This window comes from Metarhizium robertsii (assembly GCF_000187425.2).
Source record: "Metarhizium robertsii ARSEF 23 chromosome Unknown MAA_Scf_11, whole genome shotgun sequence".
NCBI classification, from domain to species: domain Eukaryota; kingdom Fungi; phylum Ascomycota; class Sordariomycetes; order Hypocreales; family Clavicipitaceae; genus Metarhizium; species Metarhizium robertsii.
In genome coordinates, this window is record NW_011942151.1 from 1,073,242 (window position 1) to 1,098,042 (window position 24,801).

The following is a 24,801-nucleotide window of genomic DNA, read 5'->3' on the forward strand; positions in this document are numbered from 1 at the left end:
GCCACCGCCGCCGCCGCCGCCGTCACTCTGCGGCGAGGAGGAGGAGGAGGGCGCCCCGGTCTCGGTGCCGGCCCGCTCGGCCGGGTGTGCGCAGATCTCTTCCCGGAGGGGGCGGCCCCCGCCGGCCGAGAGGGTCCCGTAGACGGCGGCCGACGAGGAGAAGATGAAGGTCTTGACGGCAAACTCGCCCAGCAGCGCCACCAGGTCCACCAGCCCGTTGATGTTGTTCTGGTAGTACCGGAGGGGGTGGCGGATGCTCTCCTCGACGGCCTTGTAGGCGGCCAGGTGGATGACGCCCACGATGTTGGAGCGGACGGGCGGCGCGCCCGCCGGGCCGGGGAACGAGTGCAGCTCCAGGATGGACCGCATGGCCGGCAGGTCGCGGTAGCTCACCTGGTGCATCTCGACCATGGGGCACCGCTGACGGTGGTCCTCGTGGTGGCGGCGGGCGATTTCTAGTATCCCGTCCAGCACGCTGCGATAGCTGTTGCTCAAGTCGTCTACGATGATGACGTTGTACCCGGCCTTGACGAGCTCCACGACCGTGTGGCTCCCGATGAAGCCGAGGCCGCCCGTCACCAGGACATACTCCTCGCGCCGGGCGGACAGAGACGCCGCCGGCGAGGCGCCCGAGCCGTCGTCGTCGAGGGCCACGTCAAGGAGCGAAACATCGGGAGAGGTGGTCCATGTCGCGACTGTTGGTGGGCTGTCTGCCGAGTCCCGAGACGGCGTCCCGGGCGAGGATTCGGAGGACTCCATGAGCGTCCTTGGAAGCAAGGGGGAGGGTTGTGTCGACGAGAGGACGAGGGAAAAAATCAAACGGGAGATGGTTCCGATGCCGCGTTTTCTAGCTCACGGCCAAATGAAAAGAATAGGGGGAAAGCAGCCGTCAAAGGTCGGCCGAAAAGGTGCCTCGACAAGTTTGGATGGCCTCTGTTCATGAAACATGTCGCTCGGCTTGGCGGCTTGACGGGCCGTATAAGAGCCACAGGCTGGCGTGGTTATGGGACGTGATGGAATCAAACTCTTGCGTCTTTGATACTCTCTGGTACCGGCTGCGACTAGTGCCGTTTGCTCATGGACTATTCGATGCGATGCCTGGTGAGCGAAAAGAGAGTCGCAGGTGTACCGTGCTCTTCGGTGAGGGACCAAGCCGGGCGCAAAACACGCCGGCCAAGCTCTGGCACAGGACGACGGAGCAAATAGTCTTTGCACTTGCAGCCTGGATGGAGTCAATATTCCACGGCAAACTCGGGTCGCGCTTGCAAGGATGGACCAAACCACGGACAAGGGTCGAGATACGATGCATTGAAATACATGGTGTAATACTCCGTACCGGCGTTGGCAGTGCCTTGTGGCCATGGGGCCAAGACACGAGTTTTCGTTCATGTCAAGTACACAAGACTCGGGATGCTGAACCGTTCCGAGGACAGGCCACATGTGCAGCTTTCAGAGTTTTTCTGCCACGGCAGTTGTGGCGTGTAAACCGCCTGGTAGAAGCTGTCAAGTTCTAGATAGCACGGCACATGGGTGTTGCATGGCGAGGCTGACTATATTGCGCCCGACTCACGCCGACCTGCTCCCAAAACACGCCTACAATTTACATGGAACCAGCAAACAAATTGCCAGCGTTGAACCACCAAAGACACCGACCGGGATCATGGTGGCGTTTCGGAGCTGAAGCGTCAATGAGCGCTGACACAGATTTTGACAGCCAACGCCGTCAGGCACGCCGTCGCGCAGGCTTGCCAACAATGGCAAAAAGCCATCGCAATACGGGTCCACAGGCAGCAAGAGCATTGACTGGCTCCCCGAGGCGGCGGCATAATCCAGCTGAGAGAGGCGGTCCTCCAAGCCACGACGGCATAAATACAAGAAGATTGAGCTGCTCGGCGGGCAGACACCCCTGCTCCTCGTTCGTTCGTCTTCTCCCACTGAGCATCCACACCGTCCAGACCAGTTGACATGACAATGGCGGACATGGACAGGACGAAGCCCTGGGTGGTCATGCCACTGTACTACTACCCACTGGACGAGGCCACATGGAAGCCGCTGTACGACGCGTAGGTGAAGATTGAAGGGGCCCTCCCCTCGACCCGACCAGTTGACGATACGAGGACCATCTGGAGACTGACCTTGAACACGCGCAGCGCCGCGTCCTACCCCGACGTCAACTTCCTCGTCGTCGTCAACCCCAACAGCGGCCCTGGGACGGAGCCGCTCCCCGGCAAAGACTACGCCCGCGAGGTGCCGCGGCTCAACGCCTTCCCCAACGTCCACGCCGTCGGCTACGTGCGCGTCGACTACTGCAGGAAGCCTCTGGCCGACGCCTGCGCCGAGATTGACCGCTACGCCCGCTGGCGCCGGCACCCCGACGCGCCGCCGGGCCTCCACGTCGAGGGCATCTACGTCGACGAGACGCCCAACCACTACTCGCCCTCGGCGGCGCGGTACCTCGACCACGTCCGCCGCCTCGTCAAGGCCAGCGACGGCCTGGCCGGCGAGCGCTCGACGGTAAGTAAGGCTGTGTGCCCGCCCCTATATGCCGCCTGGGATATGACTGACTGACTCCTCACCCAGGTCGTGCACAACCCCGGGACGCCCCCGGAGGGCGAGCTCGCGTCATTTGGGGACCCTGACCTGGTGTGCGTCTGCGAGGAGCCGTACCACCTCTTCCAGGGGGACGGCCTGCAGAGGCGCCTGGTCGACTGGGCGCCCGAACACGAGCGCTGCGTGTACCAGATCTCGGGCGTGCCCCAGGACGAGCTGCCCGCCGCCGTGCACGACCTGTGCCGCCGCGGCCGGTACGTCTTCGCCACCGACCTGGTCGACGACTTTTACGAGAGTTTTGGGCCCAGCTGGCCCGGTTTTGTGGCCGCCGTGAGCGAGGCGGCGAGGCGGGCATGAAGGCAGTCACTGACTCACTGGTGGCCAAGAGGGACGTTCATATGGCTGCGTCACGCTAATTAATATATCATTTATTTTCGCGGGTATATATGCATTATCGTGCAAATTAGAACGGGAGAGGAAAAAATTTAAAAAAAAAATTAATTTAGAATGAATCGCCCCAGCTCTTCGTCTGTGCGCCGTGGCGTCGCGCCAAGGCACCTCTTCCAACTCTCGCCTTGGCCGGAAGCGCTCCCGGACGGCATTTGGACCACAGTGGCGTCAAGGATCGATGGTATTCGCGCTCGTGGAGCACCCGCTTGTCCAGCTCGTCCTGGTCTTGCCCTGTTTCATCTCGCCTTGCTGTCCGCTGGTTGGCCGACTAGTCATCCACAGCTGGTCGTCTTGTTTTGGTTTTAGGTGTGTGGATAGTGTATAGTGTGTCATTTTATTATCTCGCGCTGCAAGTCGGTCCAGTCTAAAGTTTATGCGAAACGTCGATGTGTATGTGGTAGTTGCATGGCTCAGCCACAGTCCTTATCGCCATCCCTGTACAATGCCCAAGCAGGAAGGCGTTTGGTTGCAACTTGCGCGGCTCCTATCAGGGTGCCGGGTCGTTGTCGAATCTGCTTGGCCGACACGCCACGGCCACTATCTGGTCCATCCATGTATATTGGTGCAATGACAGCGTATGTACATGGCCCGTGTCTCTACGCCGGCACCTGGCCGACAAAGTCCAGCCAGTCGTTGGCAAACGAGTTGTAGAAATCCACACTGAGGCTCGTGATGAAGACGTACTTGGCCAGGTCGGACAGCGAGTTGACGAATTGGCTCAGGGTGCCGTTGCTCATGGTGGGCACCGTGTTGACCATGACGCTGTAGGCGCCCCTGGTCTTGGGGAGTGCGGCCAGAGACCTGCTCCGGTCCTGCCACTTGTCGTACGTCTCCTCAAAGACGACCGTCACGTCCACGTCGCTGCCGTTGAAGCGGGCGTCTGGAATCACGCCGGGGTTGTGGATGATCTGGAGAGTCGCGTGTGAGCCGAGACGTCCGTGGGCGCCGGGTCGGGCAACGACGACAACAACAAGGACAAACGTACCGTCTTGCGGCCCTGCAGGCCGGGCGCGCTCTTGACAAAGCTGTCGGCGGCGCGAAGGAACTCGACGGCCTCGGGCGAGTACTCGTGCGGCGCCTCGTCAAAGAAGATGCCGTGCATGGCCAGCGCGCTGGCGTTGCTGAACCAGCCCGAGTAGACGGCCACCTCGGCGGTCACGTCGGAGAGGTTGCGGGTGGCATAACCCGTCCGCACGTACCCTACGGTTTCTATATTTGGGTACGAGTTGAGCCGGCGGATGGCAGCGTCATAATGGACGTCTGGGTACGGGCTGCTCCCCGGCCCGCTGCTGGGGTTGACAATGACGGTGAAGTTGAGGTCAGGCCGGCGGCTGACGCTGCGGGTGTTGTTGTCTGCTGTCAATGACTTATACTCGGTAGACCACGACGGCGGGAACGGGCTCACGCTGGGAAACTCACGCGTCGTACACCGGACTCCAGGACGAGTCGGCGAGCGGGTAGATGTAGAGCGGGAGGATGACGTTGGTGGGAGGCTGCTGCTTGCGGTTGCGGCGCGGGAGCAGAACGGCCAGCGGCACGACAATGGCAATGATGACGGCGACGGCAACCAAGGCCACGCCTGGCCAGAACCACTTGGAGCGCCGCCAGGGTCGAGGGAGATGGTGTTGCAGATTCATGGTCACCAGAGGGGCCGGTGGTACTGACTGCTGGGCATGCAATCAGCTCTGGGTTTTCCTCTCCTGTGCTCCTTCAAAAAGACAGCAAGCAAGCACGAGAGCAGCTGGTCGGGGTGTATGCTTATACGGAGGCTTGCTCTTATACTATGTAACATTTGAAAGTTTGGTCGACTGGGCGTCTTCCGTGTGCCTGCGCGGATGTGATTGGTGCACATGTACGCCAAGACTATCCTGAGGCAGTGGTCGCCAACGATAACCTTATTTCAGGTCGGGAGGCCGAGTGGCCGATGGCCTTGAATTAAACTAAGAAACGATAAAATAAACATCAACTTGCACTTGGAATCACTAGTTGAAGATCCACAGTCCGAGCAGAGCCTCGAAAGGGGGCGATACACATGGCCGGGCGGCGTGCTGAGAAAAAAAAAAAAAACAAAGCTTGCATCGAGTCATAAATTAAAAAAAAAAAAATGAAAATGAAAATGAAAAATGAAAAACCTACATCACAAGCCAGTCTGGTGTCTACGGCGGAGCCCTCATGGCGTAAGCGGGCACATCGATAGCGCCAAGTCCCTGTTCGTCTCGTGTGCAAATCGAAAGCTGGAGCCATCCCCAGCGCCGTGAGCCCGTATTTGTTCGGCCACTCTTGTCCCTGGACCCATGCCATCTATCCATCATGTCTGTGCACATCGTTGGTGCGACCCCTGCAGGCTGACGCCCGGCACCCATGTCTGACCCTGGCCAACATTGACGCCGCCCGTCCCGGGATCCGGGATGTGTTGTTCTAGTATCTATCTACGTACAAGCTGAGCGATTTCTGCATGGCGACATGTTCATGTATGTACTTTGGCTGTGGGTTTGTGTGAAAGAGCCTCATGGCGTGGCATGTTGGAAGAAAAAAATCTGCTGATAGTTGTCGTCCGGCCTTGAAAAAATCAAATCAACTTGGCGTCGCCGACCAGCATGTCATCGGGTCTGGTTTGAAAACGACGACTTTTGGCACGCACGGCCTCGAGTCATAGGGCTGACTCTCTCATATGCCGCTGCATCTTCAGCCGCAGCTTACATATGTAAAATACACCTTGTATGTAGTACGTGCACTCTTCTCGGTGACGCCACCGGTTGCCTCCTGCATGGTCCTCGGATACTTTGTGGACTGCCGCACTCTGCGCCATCGAAATAGCTTTGGGTGCCTGGGCACGCACGTATTGACTACTGCACTAGTCCGGCCACGTCGTGAGCTGAGAGGCAGGGGCCTTGGTGAGGCGCCAATGACGGGCAAGCCAGACCGTTGACGCAAAATCTCGTAAACAGGATACATTGGTTTCAGGGGCCTGGCTGCGCACAGGAGAAACTTTGCCATGCTTTTGCTAGTGGGGGCTGCGCTCTCTCCCATGAGCCTGTATGTATAGTATGTATTATTTCTTTTCGAACATGGCCGTAAAATAAATGGACTCGGGACGTGTTTCTATTTTTTGTCATTGCCTATTCTGTCGCCGCTTGATGGGTGAGACTCACCGATATATTCCGCACTCCGCCTTGAACATGACATGAGCGAGTTGTAACACTCCTCTCGTTCTGGCCTCTCTTTAACTTGTTGTTTTCGTTTCAGCATTGCCCTCCCTAATGCAGAATGGCCATTAGCCATCTGGGATTGTCGGCCGTTGGCTGGCATGTAATGATTGACTCTTGGTGGGAACTGGTAAGAAACGTCGCATAACCTTGGGGAGCATGATCGACGGGCAGCTGATACTGACCATACGCCATCCAATGTCTGTAGCTTCTTGCTGGATTCATACTCGCCAGCATTGTTCTGGGATCTTCCTATCTATTGTACAACGGCTGCCGTTTCATCATTCGCCGGGTCAAGGTAAGAAAGAAGTCTGGGGATGGCCGCCGCTTGCTTGCAATGGAACTCATCATGATGACGCTTTGTATCTAGACAAAACGTCCGAAATGGTCGCTCCCGCGTCCAGTCGCGCGGTATTTTGCCAGCTTACGGCGAAGCTCAAAAAGTTTCCAAACAAGCTTCACTTCAGAAAAGAATACAAAAGAGGAACTCAACTCCTTCGGCGTCTTCCTCGGTAGCTTTTCTCAACCACCGACCGCAGTCCAGCATCGACTTCTTTCTCGGTGGGACATCCTTGTCGTCGATCCCTTCCAGGACGGCGTCGCCAATGCATTGAAGACCTGCCAGCCCACTGCCAAACATGTCCTTGGCCGTATCGACGTGCACGCGCTGACCAAGAACCATGACGCGGGCAACAAGCCCGCGGGCGTCGTCAGGAAGCTGACCATGGTCACGCAGGCGCTGGGCTCGCACCTCCGAGATGGGAACCAGGAACCCCCAGCGTACCGCGGTGTGTTGCTCGCCGGCTTCCGTGAGCATTTCCAGCCGCCAGTCATGAACGAGCTGTGCCGGCACATCAAGGACCTCGGGCTCGACGTATGGCTTGAACTGTCGTGCCCAGAGTACCTCACCGAGGATGAGGCACGCGCCCTCGACATGAAACACGTCAAGGGCATCGTGTACCGCAACGGCACGATCCGGCAAGATGGCGACAGGCAAAACTTCTTCCAGATGGAGGCGATGCGCACTGCCATGCGCGCAGTTGCCGCACAGCGTGTGGCCCATGGTCCTGCGCTCGTCATGTGGGAGACGGTTGACGACGACAGTCAGATGCAATTCGCCGTCGTCATGCGCGCCTACAGTTGGTGCACGTACAATAGCGCGCTGTGCTGGATAGGACACGCCGATGCGTTGCTCGATGCTGAGCGTGCGCGCACTCGGTCCATGGCGACCAAGCCTCTGGGAGCCCTCATGTGGTTGAAGAACGAGGCCAACATGGGCGCCCACGATGCTTGGCGTGCGAACGACAAGGTAAGCGAGCAAACCCTAACCCGTGATCGATGGCCCCGCACTCGGCCTTGGCACCGTGCAAAGCTGACCAGGCTTGGCTTTTTATGACGATAGATCTCCCCTACCTGGACCAGTCGGGATGCAGTCTATGACTCTATTTCCGCGTTTCTCCCGGGTCTCTCGGCACAGCTCCGTCTTCTGCCACCGGCAGTCGATGTCTCGCAGACAGGCCCGCCCGTTTCCAGGCACGGGGCCCCGTTGCGAGGCGCGCTCATGGCAAGCGAGTCTCCCTTTGACACCCCAAGAACCAGACACGCCTTGTCCGTCGTGTCCAGGAACAGCAGCAACCTCGACCTCGACCTCGACCTCGACTCCGTGGGGCTTGGCTGCTTCCAACTCGGCCACAAGGCTACCTTTGCCGACTTTTCGCAGATTCGCCTCAACCAGAGCAACCTTGCCGAGCTTGATCTGCTGGCCAAGCTCACGCCCGACGAACTGAGCAACGTGCGCAGCCAGATCGAGACACTGTGCGACGACCCCGACCTCAGTCCAAGGACCCTCCGTGCCATCAACGACCTCGTCGATCTGCTTCGCACATGCACTCCCGACAGTGAGCAACATGCACGCATCAAGGTCTTCTCTGGCCTGCATTCAGGCTTCCAGACGGATTCCGGGACGCAGTACTGGGGAGTGTATGAGCTCGGCCATGAGGATACCATTACCCTGTACCTGTCCAACAAGGCCAAGGACCGCACAGGCACGATTCTGCACACGTTCCTCTCCAGCCGTCAATTGACATGTGCCGAGTGCTTCCTAGTCGAGCAGGCCTTGGCCACGAAAACTGGACGCCTGCAAGACCCGTGGCAGCTGTGTACTCGCATTGTCCACGATCTTGAGCGCCTCTCGCCGGCCGAGGCTATCTTGTTCCTCAGGCGACTCCAGTCCTCTACCGCCAGCCCGCAGTTCCTGGCCAGGGTTCGCAGCTGCCTCGAGTATCAACTGCTCGATATTCCGTCGCTGACCCAGCAGCGTGTTCTCAGCTCTGTCGACTACCTTGGCGGAAACATCTCTGCCGAAACGCTTGTTGATGCCCGCCTCGCATGGCTTGCCAGCAAGGGATGCTGGACTCCCGACCGCACCAAGGCCATTCAACTTTTCCAGAACGTCGGAGACCGCCTGTACACTGTTCTCATGCAGGGTGAAACCTCGACTCTTGAGCAGCTGAGTCACGGTATACAGGAACTCGTGCAGCAGGGCCAAGTCGATGCTGGAGTCGACATCTTCGCCCTCGCCGTCTTCAGCGCATTTCGCAAGCTCGCCCTCGACGAAGTCTACCTCGAGGTCCTGGATCGCAATGTATATCCCAACCACGCTGCCGATCAGGCAGGCTGCTTTGCAGAGAACTTTGCCCTGGGCTCGCGCTGCGACTCCTTCTTCGACACCACCCCTCGAGCCGTCGGTCGCATCATTGCTGACCGCTACCGTGCCTACTACATGAAGTATCAGCCACCCATGCGTGACGAGATGTTTACGGAGCTCCCCACCGCATACGCTGCCATGCAGGTCGATTTTGACCCCGACGACGGCAAGGAGAAGGTGACTGTCGCGTACAGGATTACCTTCTTTGCTATTTTCGCCATCCCTGCACTCATCGATGTCATGTTGCTGACCACCATTGGGCGCGGCTTATACCTGACCACCTACATGTCTTCGGAGCAGAAGACGATGGCGACGACGGCTCTTATGCTGGCCCTTCTGATGAGCGGTGCATTTGGTGGCTGGATCTGCACTGGTGGAAGTTATTACTTCTATGCAAACACCTTTCCTGCAATGAACTTGTTTGTGTTGACCAGATGGGTTGCCGGTTTCGCGACAACAATTGTCGCCGCCATTGGCGGCTTCATTGTCGTCACTTTTGTGCAGAGATTGTCGGCTGCACTCATCTTTTTGTTCTACTTCCTCATGCTGTCCACGTATCTGCTGGTCCTGAATGCCCTATCCATCTACCAGCTACCTGGATCGAGCTTCCTCTCAGGTAGAACCGTCATCTTCTCTTGCATGCCGATCCTTTGCATCTCGCCCATTGTTAGCATGTTCACGGACAACGACATCGTTGTCTACCTCCCCGTCCTGAGCTGCTTCTTGATTGCTCTCCTGGTGGGCGCTCGAGGCACCATCTCGCAGTGGAGCTCTTGGTACCTGAAAATCCCCTTTGTCACCGACGCCGAAGTTATCAGCTGGTATCGCCAAAGCGCCAATGCTCCGGCGGCGGATCTCGCCAACCTGGATGACAAGGACATGATGCCTATAGCGCGCTCTGCGATTCACGCTGCTGTTCTCAAGGAGTGCAACCGCTTCTACTTCTCCAAGCGTTCCTCAGACCCGCTCATTCGCAAGCTGGCTGAAGGTTACCAGTCTACCATGTTCCTCATGCGATGGTACTGCAGACACAAGAGGTCTCGCCTGCCATTTCCCTACAGCACCACTTGGAACCTTACACTCAAGGCCGGCATGGAGAACTTGACCAACATGCAGAAGGGACTCAAGCTACACAGTGCCTTCCTGCACTGGCGAGCTACTGGTCGCGACATCTGGTCTGGTGTGCTCTACTTCGTCGTGGCTCTGTTGGACAAATGGGTGGCTCTCCTCACTGGCGGCGGCCTGGTCGGTCTCTCTGCCGCCAGTAGCGAGGAATTTCGTCTCGGCATTGGCTTTGGTCTCTGCTACTACCTCGTCGGTGCCGTCTCTCTTGACATCGTGTCTCAGCCTCTGTGGACAGCCGCCAACGAGAAGTCCACGAAACCCATTACTTCGCTCGCGTCGCTCAAAGTCATCAATGTTGAGGAGGCCCAGGCCCGGCGCAGGCTGTACTGGAGGTCACTTTGCAAGTTCTTCTTCTTCCACATCTGGGGTGCTGCCATTTTTGCGGCTCTCATGTGGGTGTTCCAGTCCTCGCGCGACAACACCATCATGTTCCTGGGTTACATCGTTGCCTACTCCGGTCTACTAGGATATCAGTTCAACAAAATCTTTTGCGGAACCAACAGCGCCGCTGCCCTCGCTGTTGGCGCCCTCGCAGGTCTTCCCACTGGTCTTGCCCTTCACAAGGGTATGCCCGGCTTCTCGTATAGCGGTCTCATATGCCTGGGTGTTGCCACGTGGGTATCTTGCATTTGGTCCTTCTTCTCTGCCAACCTGGGTTGGCCAACCTTTTTCAAGTCTGCACCAAAGTCTGAGGTATTCGCCGAGAAGCACAACGCCGAGTCTTCCAAAATTACCTACTCTGTCAGTGCTCTGGAGCCCCTCCCGGAATTATCCCAGGGCACCCTTTCGAAAATGTTTGAGTCTATCCGCAATCTCCCGGCGGACGAGCGGTATTTTCTCGATCCAACTGAGCATCCTGGTCAGAGGGTTTTGGAACTCATGTCTTCGCGTGTGATTTCGCGAAATCCCGAAATCCTAACGGACGCCTTTCCATCAGCCAACCAGCTGCTCCAAGTGGCTGTGCAAAATTGGGAGGATGGCAAGATTGTTGTCGAACTCGTGTCTTCCCATCAGTTCTCCCAGTCAGACGTTGAAATCCGGTCTATAAGCCGTCATTGTGACCAAACACTGCACATTTTGATCATTCTCGACTCGAACCCCGTGGACAATCATCGCACATTGACAATGTATCGTCACTGGAAGGTAATTGCGGAGTCGGTTATTAGGGCCGCAGCACAGCACCAACTCGGCTTGTCTTACCATGACTCTATCCTTGCTGAGCTGCTGGTTGTTGATCACTTTGATGACATTGAGGTATCCATTCCCGAAGGAGTCAAGCGCCAGCTCAAGATGTCATCCATGGAGCGAACTCGGGTCATTCGTGAGGGCAACCAGACTCTCCTCCGCTACACGCTTCTCGGCGTGGACTTGGAGCGGGAGTGGGACCTGCTTCCCGAGCACATTCGGCGCTTCCTGCTTCAACGCTGTGATGGATGGATTGGACCGTTGTCAAATAGCGAGGAGAACTGGCTGCATCAGAGACTTGTCTCTCAAGGCTCTTCCGGGAATGTAGAGAGTCACATTGCTCGCTGCAAATTGGGCGCCGCTCTCACCACCACCATTCTCACATACGCGCACGATCTTGAGGCCGACGGCTATCTTGAAAGCCCACCTCACGCTGACATTGAAGACCATGGGGACAGTGTCCAATTCGATGATGAGACCCCAAGCACAAGATTTGCATCCCTTATCAAGCCTTTTTCATCACGCATTCTTCAAAAGGTCAAGCTGTGCATCAAGTTCTTAATCATTTCTTTGATTGCCGACCCGGAGTACCAGAGGGAGCTGGACTTTGTAATCCAGGATAAGCCGGGCTTCATTCGCTGGCCATTGGTCTTCTTTCTCAACACCATCTGGTCCTACTGTAAATTCTGGCAGAACGTGCTCATCCCCTTGGTTCTATTCCACGGGCGTGAGCACGTGGCCAGGGTCCAGAAACACATCAAAGGCATGACAACTGTTCTGGAGAAGCGCAAGATTGTCACCGAAAGCTTTAGTGGCCCATCTACCTGGTTCTGGACTGTTCGGGCCGACGGCAGCTTGAGAGTGTCTCAATATCAGGGTCGCCATGATAGTGAACCCAGCAACATTCAGAAGCTCATGGCCGTCAACATGTACACGAACAAGCTGATTTTGCAGGAGAGGGACGTCTACCACAAGGGGGTTGTCAGTAGCTCATACCAGTACGATTACGAGAACGCCGATTCGAGACTTCCTCTGCAGCGTCAGTGCTTATCTGGCGCTCGCCAAGGGGAGATTGTTCAATATGATCGTCGAGGTTACATCACATCTGGTTCCGCCATGAGAGGCGATAACCGAGTCACTTGGAAGTTGTGGTACCGCAAGAATGCTAAGCACGAGGACGAGTTACTCTGGGCCGAATACACCTTCCCTCACATTACCGTGAAAGTGCTTTGGAGCATGCCTCCCCGCAACCCTCAGAAGCGTCTGGAAGAATGGATACCATTCTCTACCGTTACGGAGGCTACATTCATCCATGGTCACGATGTATACCACGCTTCTTGGGGTTTTGAACACAAGCTTCATCCTGAGTTGTCGGTTACTCTCAACGGGAATCCTATACCGACTCCACCCATGATCAAGGATGATTGGTTTCAGGTCCTGCAGAAGCCCGAGAAATGCAGCTTCCAGAGTGAAAACCCGCTCCTCCCTTTCTCATCCATCAAGACCAACCCCGTATCTCGTCTTCTGGGATTCAACGTCAGGCGATACCCGATTCCTACCTCAGTTGCGCGTACTCAACTCTGGAAGGCATGGAAGGATGGCCGCGAAGTGGATGCCATTAGTGCCAGATGGTTAGATGAAAGGCTGCTACGCTCTGACTACATCATGCGCCCTTACTGGAGAAAGCGTGACTTTGGCCGTCTGGAGGCTGCTAAGAAGTACCTTGATGCTTCTTCTGATACCATCATGGCCCGCTGTGATCTTGACTCTTCCATTAGTTCATGGGTGCACATTGCCTACAAAATTGCTGATCTCTATAGCTTTGGTCCCGGTGGTGACGCTCGGATTAACACACGCAAGTTGGAGTCTCAGCTCCACGATACTCCAGAGGAGCTCCATGTTCTTGCCATGGATACCTCGACCTGGCCTAATGACCCCGGTGGTGTCTCTGCCTGCCGACGGGACATGGTCAACGACCTCAAAACAATCAAATGGCACGTCCTCGCCGAGTCAGCCAATGACTATGGTGTTCCCCGGTTCCAAATTGAGCGAAATGTCCAGTCTCTTACTATACTGCCACTTTGGGGTTTGGATTTCCTGAATCCCACACACGGTGTCCTGGAGACAAATCTCGATTCAGCAGTCGTTCAGCGATCACAAATGACACGCACTGCAGACATCACACACAACTTCCTGCCCATTCTCAGCAGCCTCGTCAAATGCTCGCGCATTACTGATTTGAACCGCCAGCACATCGAGGAGGCTACCAGGGCCTTGGTGGACCTCAACACCTACTTTGAGAAGACCCGTAATTGGAACGACGTTTGGCAGCACCCTGTTGTCAAGGAAAAGTGGCGCGAGCTATGGCTGACTGAAAGCCTGGAGGGCGCCTTCAACATCTCCCAGTGGTGGGATTTCGAGAAACCGAGCCTCAAGCAGCTCGATCTCGCGCTGGACTTGTGGTGCCGCTACCTTTTCATCTTCTCCCTGCCCGTTCCAGAGGAGATCCCAGACGTGTTCCAAGCATCGCACCACTTCACGGGAGCTACGTACGGCATCGTCTGCAAGGCCAAGCGCAACTGCACCCTGCACATCTGGGATCACTGTATTAGTTACAGAGAATTCACTACTTTTATGAGCTCGGCCGTTTCATACGATGCGCCGTTTGTCAACAGCTCTCTCATTTCTCTAACACACCTCAGTTGCGTCCTGCTTGAACACCACGCTGATGTCGTTCTACCCTGCTGTGACTACTTCAACCCCGGATGGGAGGTGGAGCTTGGCACCTCCGAGGGTGTTGTTGAGCATCGCCGGACCTTTGAGCGCAAGATTGACCCCGTCGTCAATGGCATCTGTAACATGGAAAAGTTTGAGCCCATCAAGACCATCAAGACCGACCAGCCTACAGTGGTCATGTTGTCACATGTTCAGTACGCCAAAGACATCAAGAACGCCATTATGGCGACCGATATTATTGTCAACAAATGGGGTATCAAGGACTATCGTCTCCACGTGTACGGCGATCAGGAACGTGCCGCAACCATCGCCACCGAGTGTCAAGAGCTCATCGCCTCCAAGAACCTTCAGGACTACTGCATCCTCAAGGGCCTGGGCAACCCGTCAGTGGTCCTTCAAGACGCCTGGCTGTTCCTCAACTCGTCCATCTCCGAGGGCCTGCCTCTGGCCATGGGCGAAGCTGCGCTGACGGGTGTGCCCGTGGTGTGCACCGACGTGGGAGCCTCGTATTGTGTGGTGACGGACCGTGCAACAGGCGACCGATTTAGTGAGGTGGTGCCGCCAAACGACTCCGAGTCGCTAGCCCGGGCGCAGATCAGTGTGATGGGACTTCTCGGCCGGTGGGCAGAGTACGCCGACGACGCGCCCGGCTCCGAGGTGCCGGTGCTGGGATACCCGATGCCATCGCCGGAGCAGGTCGAGCAGATCTCGAAGCGCATCTACGCCAAGACGGAGCAGCGGCGTGCACTGGGCATGCGCGGCCGCCAGAATGTGCTCAACAATTTCTCGTCGGAGCGATATCTGCGAGAGCACGAGCAGATGCTGTGGGTCGGCAAGTATCGCAGCCAGGCGCACCGCTCAAGGCTGGCCATCACGGGATCCAGCACGCCGTACTCGCAGCCGTCTTCCCACTGGGTCTCTCGCCTCACACCCGAGTCGTGGATCTCGCTGTCTACGGAGAATCTGGCACGTCCTGGGTGGCGCTCTCTCTCTTCGAGCACACTTAGCGTGCATAAATTGTTTGCCCAAAAGGAGAAGCAAATTGTCTGATGAGAATGCCTTGGGCGATTTGTACAAAGGATTCATGGACCTATCAAACATCACCTGTTGAAGGTCAAGTAACGAGTCATGAAATATCGTTGGTTGAGCTGAACGTCAACTCGGCCAACCTAGCAACTAAAAAGTATTGCCCGTCTAGATTTCACTGATATGAAATAATCGCTTTCCTTAATACCGTATATGCTCTTGTATATTTTAAGATGGAATGTTTATACACACTATATAGACTATTATTATTGCTAATTACAGACCATGGCTTTAATAGATTTAGATTTAAAAGTTTGGATTGCTACTGTGGCACTTTTCCGTCTACTCCTCGTCCTGTTGAACTGGTTGTTGCATCATGTAGGCAGGTTCAATCTAGAGGACAGCAGTTGGCAAGACTCGTTGGCGCGTGTACAGTGTGAAATTGTGTTGCACGGATGACACGTTGCCATGAAGGCACGGGCCGAACCTTGAACTCGACGATACTTACACAAGGGCTCTGATCACGAGACCGGGGCCAAGTCCCCCCACCGCCTCTTGATATAAATAAAGGTCTTTTGCCTTTAGGGCTTTAAGGAAAACCAAGGACCTTTAATATTAAAGCAAAATATTAGTTGAATACGAATGTCGTTCCAAGCCCCTAAATACTAGGCCCTTGTCACAAATTGCCAGTTTGGAAGGAGTTGGATATCACCAGGTCATCTTCATTTCAAGCCTAAGAAGCAATATAAGGGTTTGTATACCCGTCGGTGAGCCTAATTCCTCAAGTGCTACATTGTTGTCTACTTGTATATCCCGCTATAGCTTACGCAGCCGAACCACGTCCGGTCGTAAAGGAACACGCCTCTCGCCCTTGACGCATCCCAGGTCGGTGTCGGCATCAAAGAGCCATCATCTGCGTCGGCGCACGAGTCCACATGTACAAGAGGCACGCTGGGCAGCACTCCTTGGTTCAACTCGTACGCGAGAATATAATATCCAGGATAGCCTGAGAGAAGAGTTGCAGCCCAGCGTGGTGCGCCAAGAGGAGAAATCACCGTCGAGACGGCGTTGGAATATGCCTCTGCATCACCGGGCTACACACAGACTCCAGAACCACGGTTCAGAAGACGGCCTGCCCTTTAAAAATCTGCACAGGAAAACATACGCCTCCACAAGGTCAAGGTCAATCCACCTGCGGCGCGCCCCAGTAGTAGGTGAGTATGTCGACGCCCGAGTAGACGTCCTTGTACACGCCGGCCTTCTCGCCGTCCCCCGCGGCGCCGGCACACACGAGCAGCGGCATAAAGTGCTCCCCCGCGCGCGGCGGGTGCATCTGATTCGCGTGCGGCAGGGTGCGCCAGGCCCGGAGCGCGGTCCAGCGGTCGTCGCTGGCCTCGGCGGTCGCGGCCGCGGTCAGGGCGGCGTTCCACTCGTCGGAGAGGGCCTTGAAGTCGCGCACAAAGGCGGTGCCGCCGAAGCGCAGGCCGCGCATGGCGGCAAAGTTGTGCAGCGAGGCGAAGCCCGAGCCGATGATGGCAATGTTGCGGTGGCGCAGGCGGGCGAGGGCGGCGCCGATGCGCAGGTGGTGCTCGGGGTCCTCGGACTCGAGGACGGAGACCTGGACGATGGATGGGCACGTCGGCGGCCGGGTTGACGAGCAGCATGGGGATGAAGACGCCGTGGTCCCAGCCGCGGCTGGGGGCCAGGCGGGCGCGCAGGCCGTGGGCGTCGAGGAGCGACTTGATCTCGCGGGCGATGGGGGGGTCGCCCGGCGCCGGGTACTTGAGGGCGTAGGACTCGGATGGGAAGCCCGAGTAGTCGTAGTACAGGTCGTGCCGGGCGGCTGAGGAGACGGTCGGCACCGCCGTGGACCAGTGCGCCGTGACGAGGACAATGGCCCGCGGGGCTGACGGCGTGCCCAGGCCGAGGATTTTGGGCACGCGGTTCTTGAGGGAGTAGACGATGGACTCGTGGTTCTTGTCGCCCAGGATGGGGAGGGGGCCTGTATGTGGTGTTTCAGCTGCTGCGGCTGTGTCTGGGGCGGCTGCGTGAGGGTGCCTCTTTACCTCCCCCGTGCGAGAGCGCAATGACGGGCGCGACGGGCATTGTGGTGGCAGTCAGTCTGCTCGCGGAATGGAGAGACGCCTTCATGGAGTCGATTGATGGGACGGGGCGGCGAGAGAAGCAGGCTCGTCGTTCTGGCCGTCGTCAAGTTTATGTACCCGCCCGGCCGCCCTCGGAATCATGCCACGGTTCCGAGCTATCAATCATCATGGATGGCATTCAATCTTCTGGTCACATCATCTGCCGCGCGGGGAGGTCCACCACGTCGCGCCTGTTTATTTGTCAGCGCCGCCATGTCGCCAGACCACTACGTGGGAATCGACGGGCGGTTCATAGCCGTCAATGGCCCCTTCTGCGGCCGTGAGGTGTGCCAAAGACGGCCTGGACATTGTTGACGAATCGACTACGGCTATACAAACACCGAGACCTTGCCGTTGCCGGCCGCCACTGCTCGAATCCTCGACCCAATCTCCAACGGACTGCCCTCGCTAATCATAAAGTGGCCCTTGTCCTCGTCCTCGTCCACGCTGACGCCCAGGATCTTGTAGATATTCCGGCTCACCAGGTCCAGCGCCGACTTCTCCGTAAACCTCCCGTTGCCGTTTCTATATGCGGTGCCCGCTTCAAAGCCCAGGTCACGCACGTACCAGTCCTCCGGCAAGCCCACGGCAACCGTGACGCCAGCCGTCACGAGCCAATCCGCCGCCGTTCCATTGGTAAGCGGCGCGCCGGAGAGCGCGCGTCTCTGGTCCCATGTCTGGGGCATGGGCTGCAGAGGCTGGAGGATGACGCCGACAGACGCCGCGGCCAGCTCTGCGGCCACGAGATAGGACTCTGCGCCGCCAATGACGGCCATGTTGATCTTGGACTTGAGCGCCCCCTCGACCTCGGACTTGATGCGGAGAGCAGAGGCAATTCCGTCGGCAGAGTTGACCGTCAGCGCGAGAACGAGGTTGCCGGAAACGACCTTCTTCAAGTACGCTGCCTCGGAGTATGCCTCGGGCTCCTCGTCAGACTTGCCCGCGTCCAGGAGCTTCTTGCGCAGCGCGCCAAAGGCTTCGCTGTAGCTCTTGCCGTCCGTGCGGGCATTCAGGTCCAGGGTGTAGTGAACGGCGGCGTCTTCTGCGAACACGGCGCCCTTTTCGAGGCTTGTGAGCGCAGAAGTCGTAAAGCCGACGCTGGTGCCGTGGTGCGTTTTCAGACCGTTAAACTTGGGTGCGGAAATGGCCCGGGTCACGCCATATCTTGCGCCGACACGAAGCTTCTTGTTATCAAGCTGGAGGCCGTCGACGGCACGGGTGAACTTTTCTTTGGTGTCGCCGTTGTCTGTCGAGTCTTCGGCATCGATGGCGTTGAGCCCAATGGTGCCGCCGACGCCGGTGAAGGAGTGAGTGAGGTAGCCGTTGTTGAGCTGGACAACCTTTACGCCGGCAGCGGTGGCGGCTTCGAATTCAGTCGTGCAAGTTCCGATGCAGGTGATCTTTCCCTCGGATACGGCGACATTGGATGGTTCGCCGCCGGTATTATACGCGTCGTCGCCGGAGAGGAGAACCTTGGTGACCCCTTTGAACAGAGCATCAGCGACCTGCGTCGGCTCAGACACAATGTCGGCGAGAGTGGCATCGGGGCCAATGGGGCCTTGGATCGGCTTGTCTAGGTACACAGGCGCCGTAAACTGGGCGGTACCATCAATCCAAACTTGCACGGGCGTGGCTCCGACGCTGAGAGGGTCGCTGTCCCAGACCACGACGTCGGCATCGTATCCAGGCTTGACTTTGCCCAAGCGCTGGCCCATGCCCAATTCATCCGCCGGGGCAGTTGTGACACTGGCGAGAGCAGCGTGATATGGCAACCCGTAGTGGTAGGCCTTGGCAGCTTCGAAGAGGACGTGCTGCGCATTGAGAACGGGATTGTCGCTCACGTACACGGGTGTCAGTCCCTCTTGGTACAAGATCTTGCCAGCAAACTCGGAGCCAACATATGCCTCCATCTTGTAGTACATGTTGTCGGCGAAGAGGGCCGAAGCAGGCGGTCGGCCACCCCAGGTGCGCTTCAAGATCTGCTCAACCCATTAGTACTTTTTGCTCTTCATCGTTGGCGCCAACGGGCATTTGTCCACAATCCTGGGCCGCGGTACATGAGGTTGAGCAAATCATCATTGCCTTGAATTTTGATAAAAAAAAAAAAAAACAGAGCAGGTCTAGGTACTTGCCTCGGGAACAAGAAAAGTCTGATGAGCATGGTGAAAGGTCCGCACAGCAAATTTGAATTCATTGGTATGGTCGACCATGGCTTCCAAATCGGGCACAGTATAGCAATGAGTGTTGATGTGAACTTGGCCGCGCATAGCAGCGCCCAAAGACTCCCACGCAAGCTCTTCCGGGAGATAGCTATCCATGTTGTCAACGCCCACAGCGTCTGCCTTGTCGCACCAGTCATCCTGCCTTTGGACCAAGTCGCGCGCCTTCTCAAATGCGCGGCGGAACTCGAAGCTTTCGCCCAAGCGGCTTGTCATGCGGCCACCGGAGGAGAATGACTGCTTCGGATTCTCACCACATGCCATCTTCATGTAACGCCAGTGACGCTCAGGGTCGGCCAGCATGTCTGCCGCACTGAACTCGTTGCGGCCCTCTTTCTTGCCAACGGCATGTTTGATCAAATAAGCCTCGCCACCAATATTGTTGCTCGATCCCGGCAGGATGAGCGAAGTAGTCACACCCCCGGATTTGATCACCTCGATCTGGGGGTCAAAGACGTAGAGCCCGTCGATGGCACGGGTCCAGGGCGTAACGGGGCTGGAGAACTCATTGCCATCAGAGTTGCCGCGCAGCCCAGGCATGGAGTAGACGCCCGCATGGCTGTGCATGTCAATGATGCCACTTGTGAGTAGTCGACCCTCTGCATTGTAAAACTGCGTATCCCGAGGCAGCGAGCCCAGCGAGATATGCCGCTCGACCTTTTTGATGAGGCCGTACTCCAAGTAGACGTCACCCTTGGTCCACCCCCAGCCCTTACCCGCCCGGGCATCCTCGTTGCTGGTGCCCTCGACAGGCTCGCCGATCCAAATAGTAGCATTCTTGATGAGCGTGGGCTTGCCGCCGTCGACGAACCTGGCGCTCTTGTCGCGACCCGAGCCTATGGGGTCCCGCGGCTTGTGCCGCAGCGTCTTGCACGTGGCCAGATTCTCGTTCAGCTTTTCGGCAGAGAGCTTGACGGAATGGCGGTTGGAGCGCCGAATCTGCTTCCACTGCGCCAGGACAAGGAGCGACAAGCATGCGAGAGCGAAAAACTTGATGGCTCTGCTGCGACGAAGGCCGCGTCGGCGCCGAACCCGGCAGCCATTGTTGCCAAGAGGAAGGTGCGACTCGGCCGAGGCCTGCGGGGGCGAGTACGGCGCGTAGGGAGGAAGGCGACTTTTTTCGTCCATTGCTATGTCAGCATTGATGTCTAAAGCCGGGATGCAAATATGAAATAGTGAAGGCTCGATGAATGAGGCCGTTGCTCATGTCAATGATGTGAGACGACGCGATAACCGTCTGGTGTGTTGGCACGCAGAGGCATGGATGGCCCCACAGGAGCTTCCGAGCGGTCGAGCTGGCCAGGCAACTTTGAGCGGGCGAGAGGTATACCTGTACTAACAACAACGGGGTGCTGTACCCGGCATGGTCTTTTTGCCCAACAGTCCGCTTCAACTGGTAAGCGGCCTACCCTATAGAGTGTCAACCCTTTGCAGAAACAGTCAATCCATCATGACGGAGCAGCCCGACGGCAGCCTCACATCTCCATGCGGCTGGACGACGCACGCCCGATGCTTGCGACCGATGGCCCGAAGGACCCTGCTTGACGTTGACAGGTTCCGTCTGTAGCCGAATACGCGCATATCGGACTACTAATTGTTATACTATTTCGTGCAGCTGCGCCTGCCGTGTGGAGCATCGCCGTGAGGCCAAGTGTGCTGTGGAGGGCGACGTGCATCAAGACATGGCGTGTTCCTGCCGCCTTGCGAGATTTACATTGACTCTTGCCATGAAGACGGCTTCTTAAACCTGACCAACCCGTTGCTCGGCTTTCTTGACAGGTATAAAAGAGACGAGATTTCCAGCCCAGCTAACATATCTGCCTCAAAGTAATCCTTCCTCAATTGCACTCACAATCGTCAACAAACACCATCCCAAAATGCGAGCCACCGCTTTCCTTGTTACCGTCTTTGCCGGCTTGTGCATGGCCCATCCGCTTGCAGACGCTCCTGGCGATGAGTGTCCTCCAATGGTTGTAAGTACCACCGCCCTTTGGGTGCTTTTTGAAAACCGTGTCAGGCGTTGTGGTTAACATGTGGATTACAACGAAGGCCTGTTCGCGAGTTGCGGACTGTACATATTGGGATAATGGCTGTCTTTACTGCAAGCCGACATGCCAAGTTGGGTCAAGTTGATGCGACGATTCGCAGCTCCAATGCCAGGTGGTAAAATGGCTGCCTGTACGCCAGACCATGTGATCTGCTGGGGATTATGGGGAGACACGGAACTTGTATATTGCTATTCTTTACCAATGGGACAAACAAGTACCTAAGAAGATATATCTTGGCAATCTGGTGTTGGATGTGTGAATGCCGAGGCACGTGTGATGTCTCCAGCGGATCGCGACAAGTACAAAAATGCTCCGAGAATAATGGAATAAATTTGCAACGGTACGAGAAGAGTATGTCTATGAGACGATGCAGTTCCCAGCGTTTTCCTAAGACTGCACACGTGCTGGCTCGAACAGAATAGGATACAAGCGTGAGTGGTACTTTAATTGCAGCGGCTGCTATTGGGCACTAGTGAATGAGGAGATATGATGCAACAAAGTTGTTAAATTGGAAAAAATGTCGGTAGAATTAACGGGATGCGGTGTCATGGTTGCAAAGGTGGCAAAAATGAACCGCCCCCCAGTCCATAAACAATTCGCCATTAATTAATCAGGTCCACGCTCCATTATTTTTCCTCCGGTACGTTGCTGCTATTTTGGGAACCGACATCTGCCAATTATCTCCGTACGGAGTAGTAGTTGACATGGATTGGAATCTTTTGGGACGTAGGCGAAAAAAAAAACAATGAGGGACACCGGATTTGAACCGGTAACCTTCGGGAAGCTCATGTTGAAGCTGAACTGGAATCCGACGCGCTACCGTTGCGCCAGCCCCCCATTGGTGATGAAAGGGATACTATTGACCCATATATAGCAGGCGGGTGGACTCGGAACATTTGCATGGCTGTTTAAGAGCCCCGACTCCACCGACAAATTTTCGCATACTACTACATTATTGACTCTTGGGTCCGTTGTGATTAGAACGACCGCAACGTCTTGGCAGCCAATAATGTCCCAATGGGTTCATTGCAGATGGCAAAATGATTCTAGCGATTGAACCTGACGTTCTTAACAGATAGCGAGTATCTACTGCCGCGCAGGTTTTCTCCCGCGGGTTCCCTGAACTTTGGCAGTATTCCTTCCTCGGGTCATTTCGCAGTTGAGAACAAACAGTCGGCTCGTGAAGCTTCGTCGAAGAAGCCTTGGGCCGGAAGGTTCCCTCTCCGTTGCATAAGTCGAAGTATGTTCTCCAGATGCCAATTCTAATATTATAAGAAAAAAAAAACAATATTTGCGGCTACTGTGTCTTGCAGCCTGCGCCGGTGACTTGTGCTCGCCGTGTCTCATAGATATGGTATGCATATGCAGTTCCGTCAATGCCAGTGTTCAGAGCAGCGGAAGCACGTACACTTTTCGTATAGTATTCTTTGCCTTGAGAAATTCTGGATTAGTGTGTAGATGCTGAATCTCTCGCAGAAGACAATCGAATCAGGTGTAGTACACTTGGGGCTTACGCCTGGCCGTACTACGCGCCCCACTGACAGTTGAGAACTTCAGATGTTGTTTTCAAAATCTGCTGCTTCTTGTGCCAGGTATCTCGAGTGGGCTATTAGCCCTTCAATAGATAATGTGCTAGGCCCTTCTTTCAACTTCGTGTCATCCCCAAGAAGCAACAGACAGGACAGCGGAAGTCACCGCCCGGCGATATGGGCAAAGGCGCAAGCCACGAGCTGTCGATTATTTGCCGTTGGGGTTTGAATTCAACCATGGGTCATTTATTAGCTCCGCCGCCGTGACACGCTTATCAGGTACCCAATAAAGCATTTTCCTTATAAATGCGAGGAAAAGTTCGGCATGGCCATCTTCACGTATACACTCTGGCAGCTCTTGGTCTAGTTTTCACGTCCTGGGTATCAAATCAACGTGTACAGAGGCTAATTCGCCAAGTCGACAATGATTGTCACACCGTCCAGATTGCACTCACCATATTTGGCCAAAAACGGCCCACGCCAGAATTCCGCAACTTATTATCACAGAGTTTTGTGTGGGGATTCAGGGCTGCCGGTGACCATGCCAGTGTCGCATTCGTCTCTCCCGCTCGATAAGTGAAGAGGTATGTCCCCAATCAGAGCGGTCATATCCACTAGGTGTTGAGCTGGCGAATATGATTGGGTTCTTGGCTGGTAAAAGAGAGACTAGCCGGTCAATAGCTGCCAGATCTAACAATGTCAGCAAAGCCAAATAGACTTGACGCTGTGAATGGTAAGACGTATCATGGCACCAATACTCCACGTGTCAGCGCTATAAGACCAGCCAATACCGAGGAGAACCTCCGGGGCGCGGTATTCGTTGGGCTGTATGAGGTGAATTAGCGGTTCGCCCCCATCCCTAGGCTGCGCAAGTCCAAATTCTGTAATTTGTGATATCATATCACCAAGTCCTTTGAGGACTGACCCGAAGTCATTGTGACGGCGGTGCACAGTGCGATCCCCAATTTATTTATTCGGGCCATGGGATGATTAACTTGGCTGCAGAGGGAGCTATCAGTAGTTGCCTAATCTTCAAAAGCGATATCAAGTTTCAAATCTAAACACAGGTCCATTCTAGACTGGTGTTTTCAGAGACGGAGCGTACCTGTATGAATAATGTGGGCATGAGTGTGCATGTAATCCAGGCCCTCTGGTAAAATTCGAATACGGGCTTTAGAAATGGCAGCAACTCGTAGGTTGCGGAGGACTGATGTGTGACCCGTCGTCTTAAAGCTACAGAAGCTCTCTTGAAGGCTTGAATAGGAACATACGATGCTTATCTCCCCGGGACGACTCAACTTTATAGTCCGCAATAGCTGTCGCTAGGAAGGCGCGTTCCCGGTGACCAAGGCTTGCCGAGGAAAGACGAATAGTCAAATCTAATTCGTGTGTCATGTGGTCTTTTAGCGTATTGCAATTATAAATTTTGATGGAGACGTATTTTCTCGGCCGCGGCAAAGCGCCTCTGGGAAATGGTTAGCATATGGAGGCAGTATAACGCGTTAGATAGCATACTATGAGTCTTGAAAGAGGGGATAGCCAATATGTATACCTCCGCTTAATATCGTGTGCCAGCCAAATTGTTGACAAAAGGGGCCGGCAGCGGGGGCCGGACGTTGACGACGCGAAATACTCTCAGGGCATGCTTAATTCGCAACGGTGGACGCGAAGTTGAGGACGCGGAAGATGAAAAATAGGAGGAAGAGAAGGAAGCGGAGTTGAAAGATTTCTCATGGGCGTTGGTAACACGACGGGCCGTGGTGAGCTGCCAATAGTTGGCCATTGTTTGCTACCCTGGCGGGTATGCTGTGAGTTTGAAACTGTGACTTTGGTTTCGAGCACCAGACGTGAGTACTGTTGAACATGAAACAGCATC

General features: G+C 55.8%; 6 protein-coding genes across 6 annotated transcripts in view; 2 read left to right on the forward strand and 4 right to left on the reverse strand.

The window, feature by feature from the left end:
• Positions 1-759, reverse strand: part of MAA_09826 (udp-glucose 4-epimerase) — a gene marked incomplete at both ends in the record, with an annotated part of 1,150 nt that extends 391 nt beyond the window's left edge. The window contains one exon of the mRNA XM_007827824.1: positions 6-759. Within this exon, the coding sequence (XP_007826015.1) occupies positions 6-759 (754 nt within the window). The remainder of the gene's footprint in view (positions 1-5) is intronic.
• Positions 760-1,971: 1,212 nt separating this feature from the next.
• MAA_09827 (cell surface protein) lies at positions 1,972-3,272 on the forward strand (the record flags this gene model as incomplete). The annotated part of the gene is made up of 4 exons (XM_007827825.2): positions 1,972-2,063; positions 2,151-2,514; positions 2,581-2,880; positions 3,057-3,272. 4 exons carry the CDS (start codon positions 1,972-1,974, stop codon positions 3,270-3,272), a joined length of 972 nt encoding a protein of 323 aa, XP_007826016.2.
• Positions 3,273-3,596: 324 nt separating this feature from the next.
• On the reverse strand, positions 3,597-4,637 carry MAA_09828 (spherulin 4-like cell surface; the record flags this gene model as incomplete). The annotated part of the gene is made up of 3 exons (XM_007827826.1): positions 3,597-3,908; positions 3,986-4,337; positions 4,420-4,637. 3 exons carry the CDS (start codon positions 4,635-4,637, stop codon positions 3,597-3,599), a joined length of 882 nt encoding a protein of 293 aa, XP_007826017.1.
• Positions 4,638-6,267: 1,630 nt separating this feature from the next.
• MAA_09829 (glycosyl group 1 family protein) lies at positions 6,268-15,009 on the forward strand (the record flags this gene model as incomplete). The annotated part of the gene is made up of 4 exons (XM_007827827.2): positions 6,268-6,336; positions 6,415-6,504; positions 6,577-7,515; positions 7,609-15,009. The coding sequence occupies 4 exons, from the start codon at positions 6,268-6,270 to the stop codon at positions 15,007-15,009; spliced, it is 8,499 nt and encodes a 2,832-aa protein (XP_007826018.2).
• Positions 15,010-16,124: 1,115 nt separating this feature from the next.
• MAA_09830 (extradiol ring-cleavage dioxygenase class iii protein subunit b) lies at positions 16,125-17,091 on the reverse strand (the record flags this gene model as incomplete). Its single annotated transcript, XM_007827828.2, has 2 exons — positions 16,125-16,987; positions 17,052-17,091. The coding sequence occupies 2 exons, from the start codon at positions 17,089-17,091 to the stop codon at positions 16,125-16,127; spliced, it is 903 nt and encodes a 300-aa protein (XP_007826019.2).
• A 367-nt stretch (positions 17,092-17,458) lies between these two features.
• Positions 17,459-20,476, reverse strand: MAA_09831 (carbohydrate esterase family 9; the record flags this gene model as incomplete). Its single annotated transcript, XM_007827829.1, has 2 exons — positions 17,459-19,108; positions 19,307-20,476. The coding sequence occupies 2 exons, from the start codon at positions 20,474-20,476 to the stop codon at positions 17,459-17,461; spliced, it is 2,820 nt and encodes a 939-aa protein (XP_007826020.1).
• Positions 20,477-24,801: the final 4,325 nt, after the last annotated feature.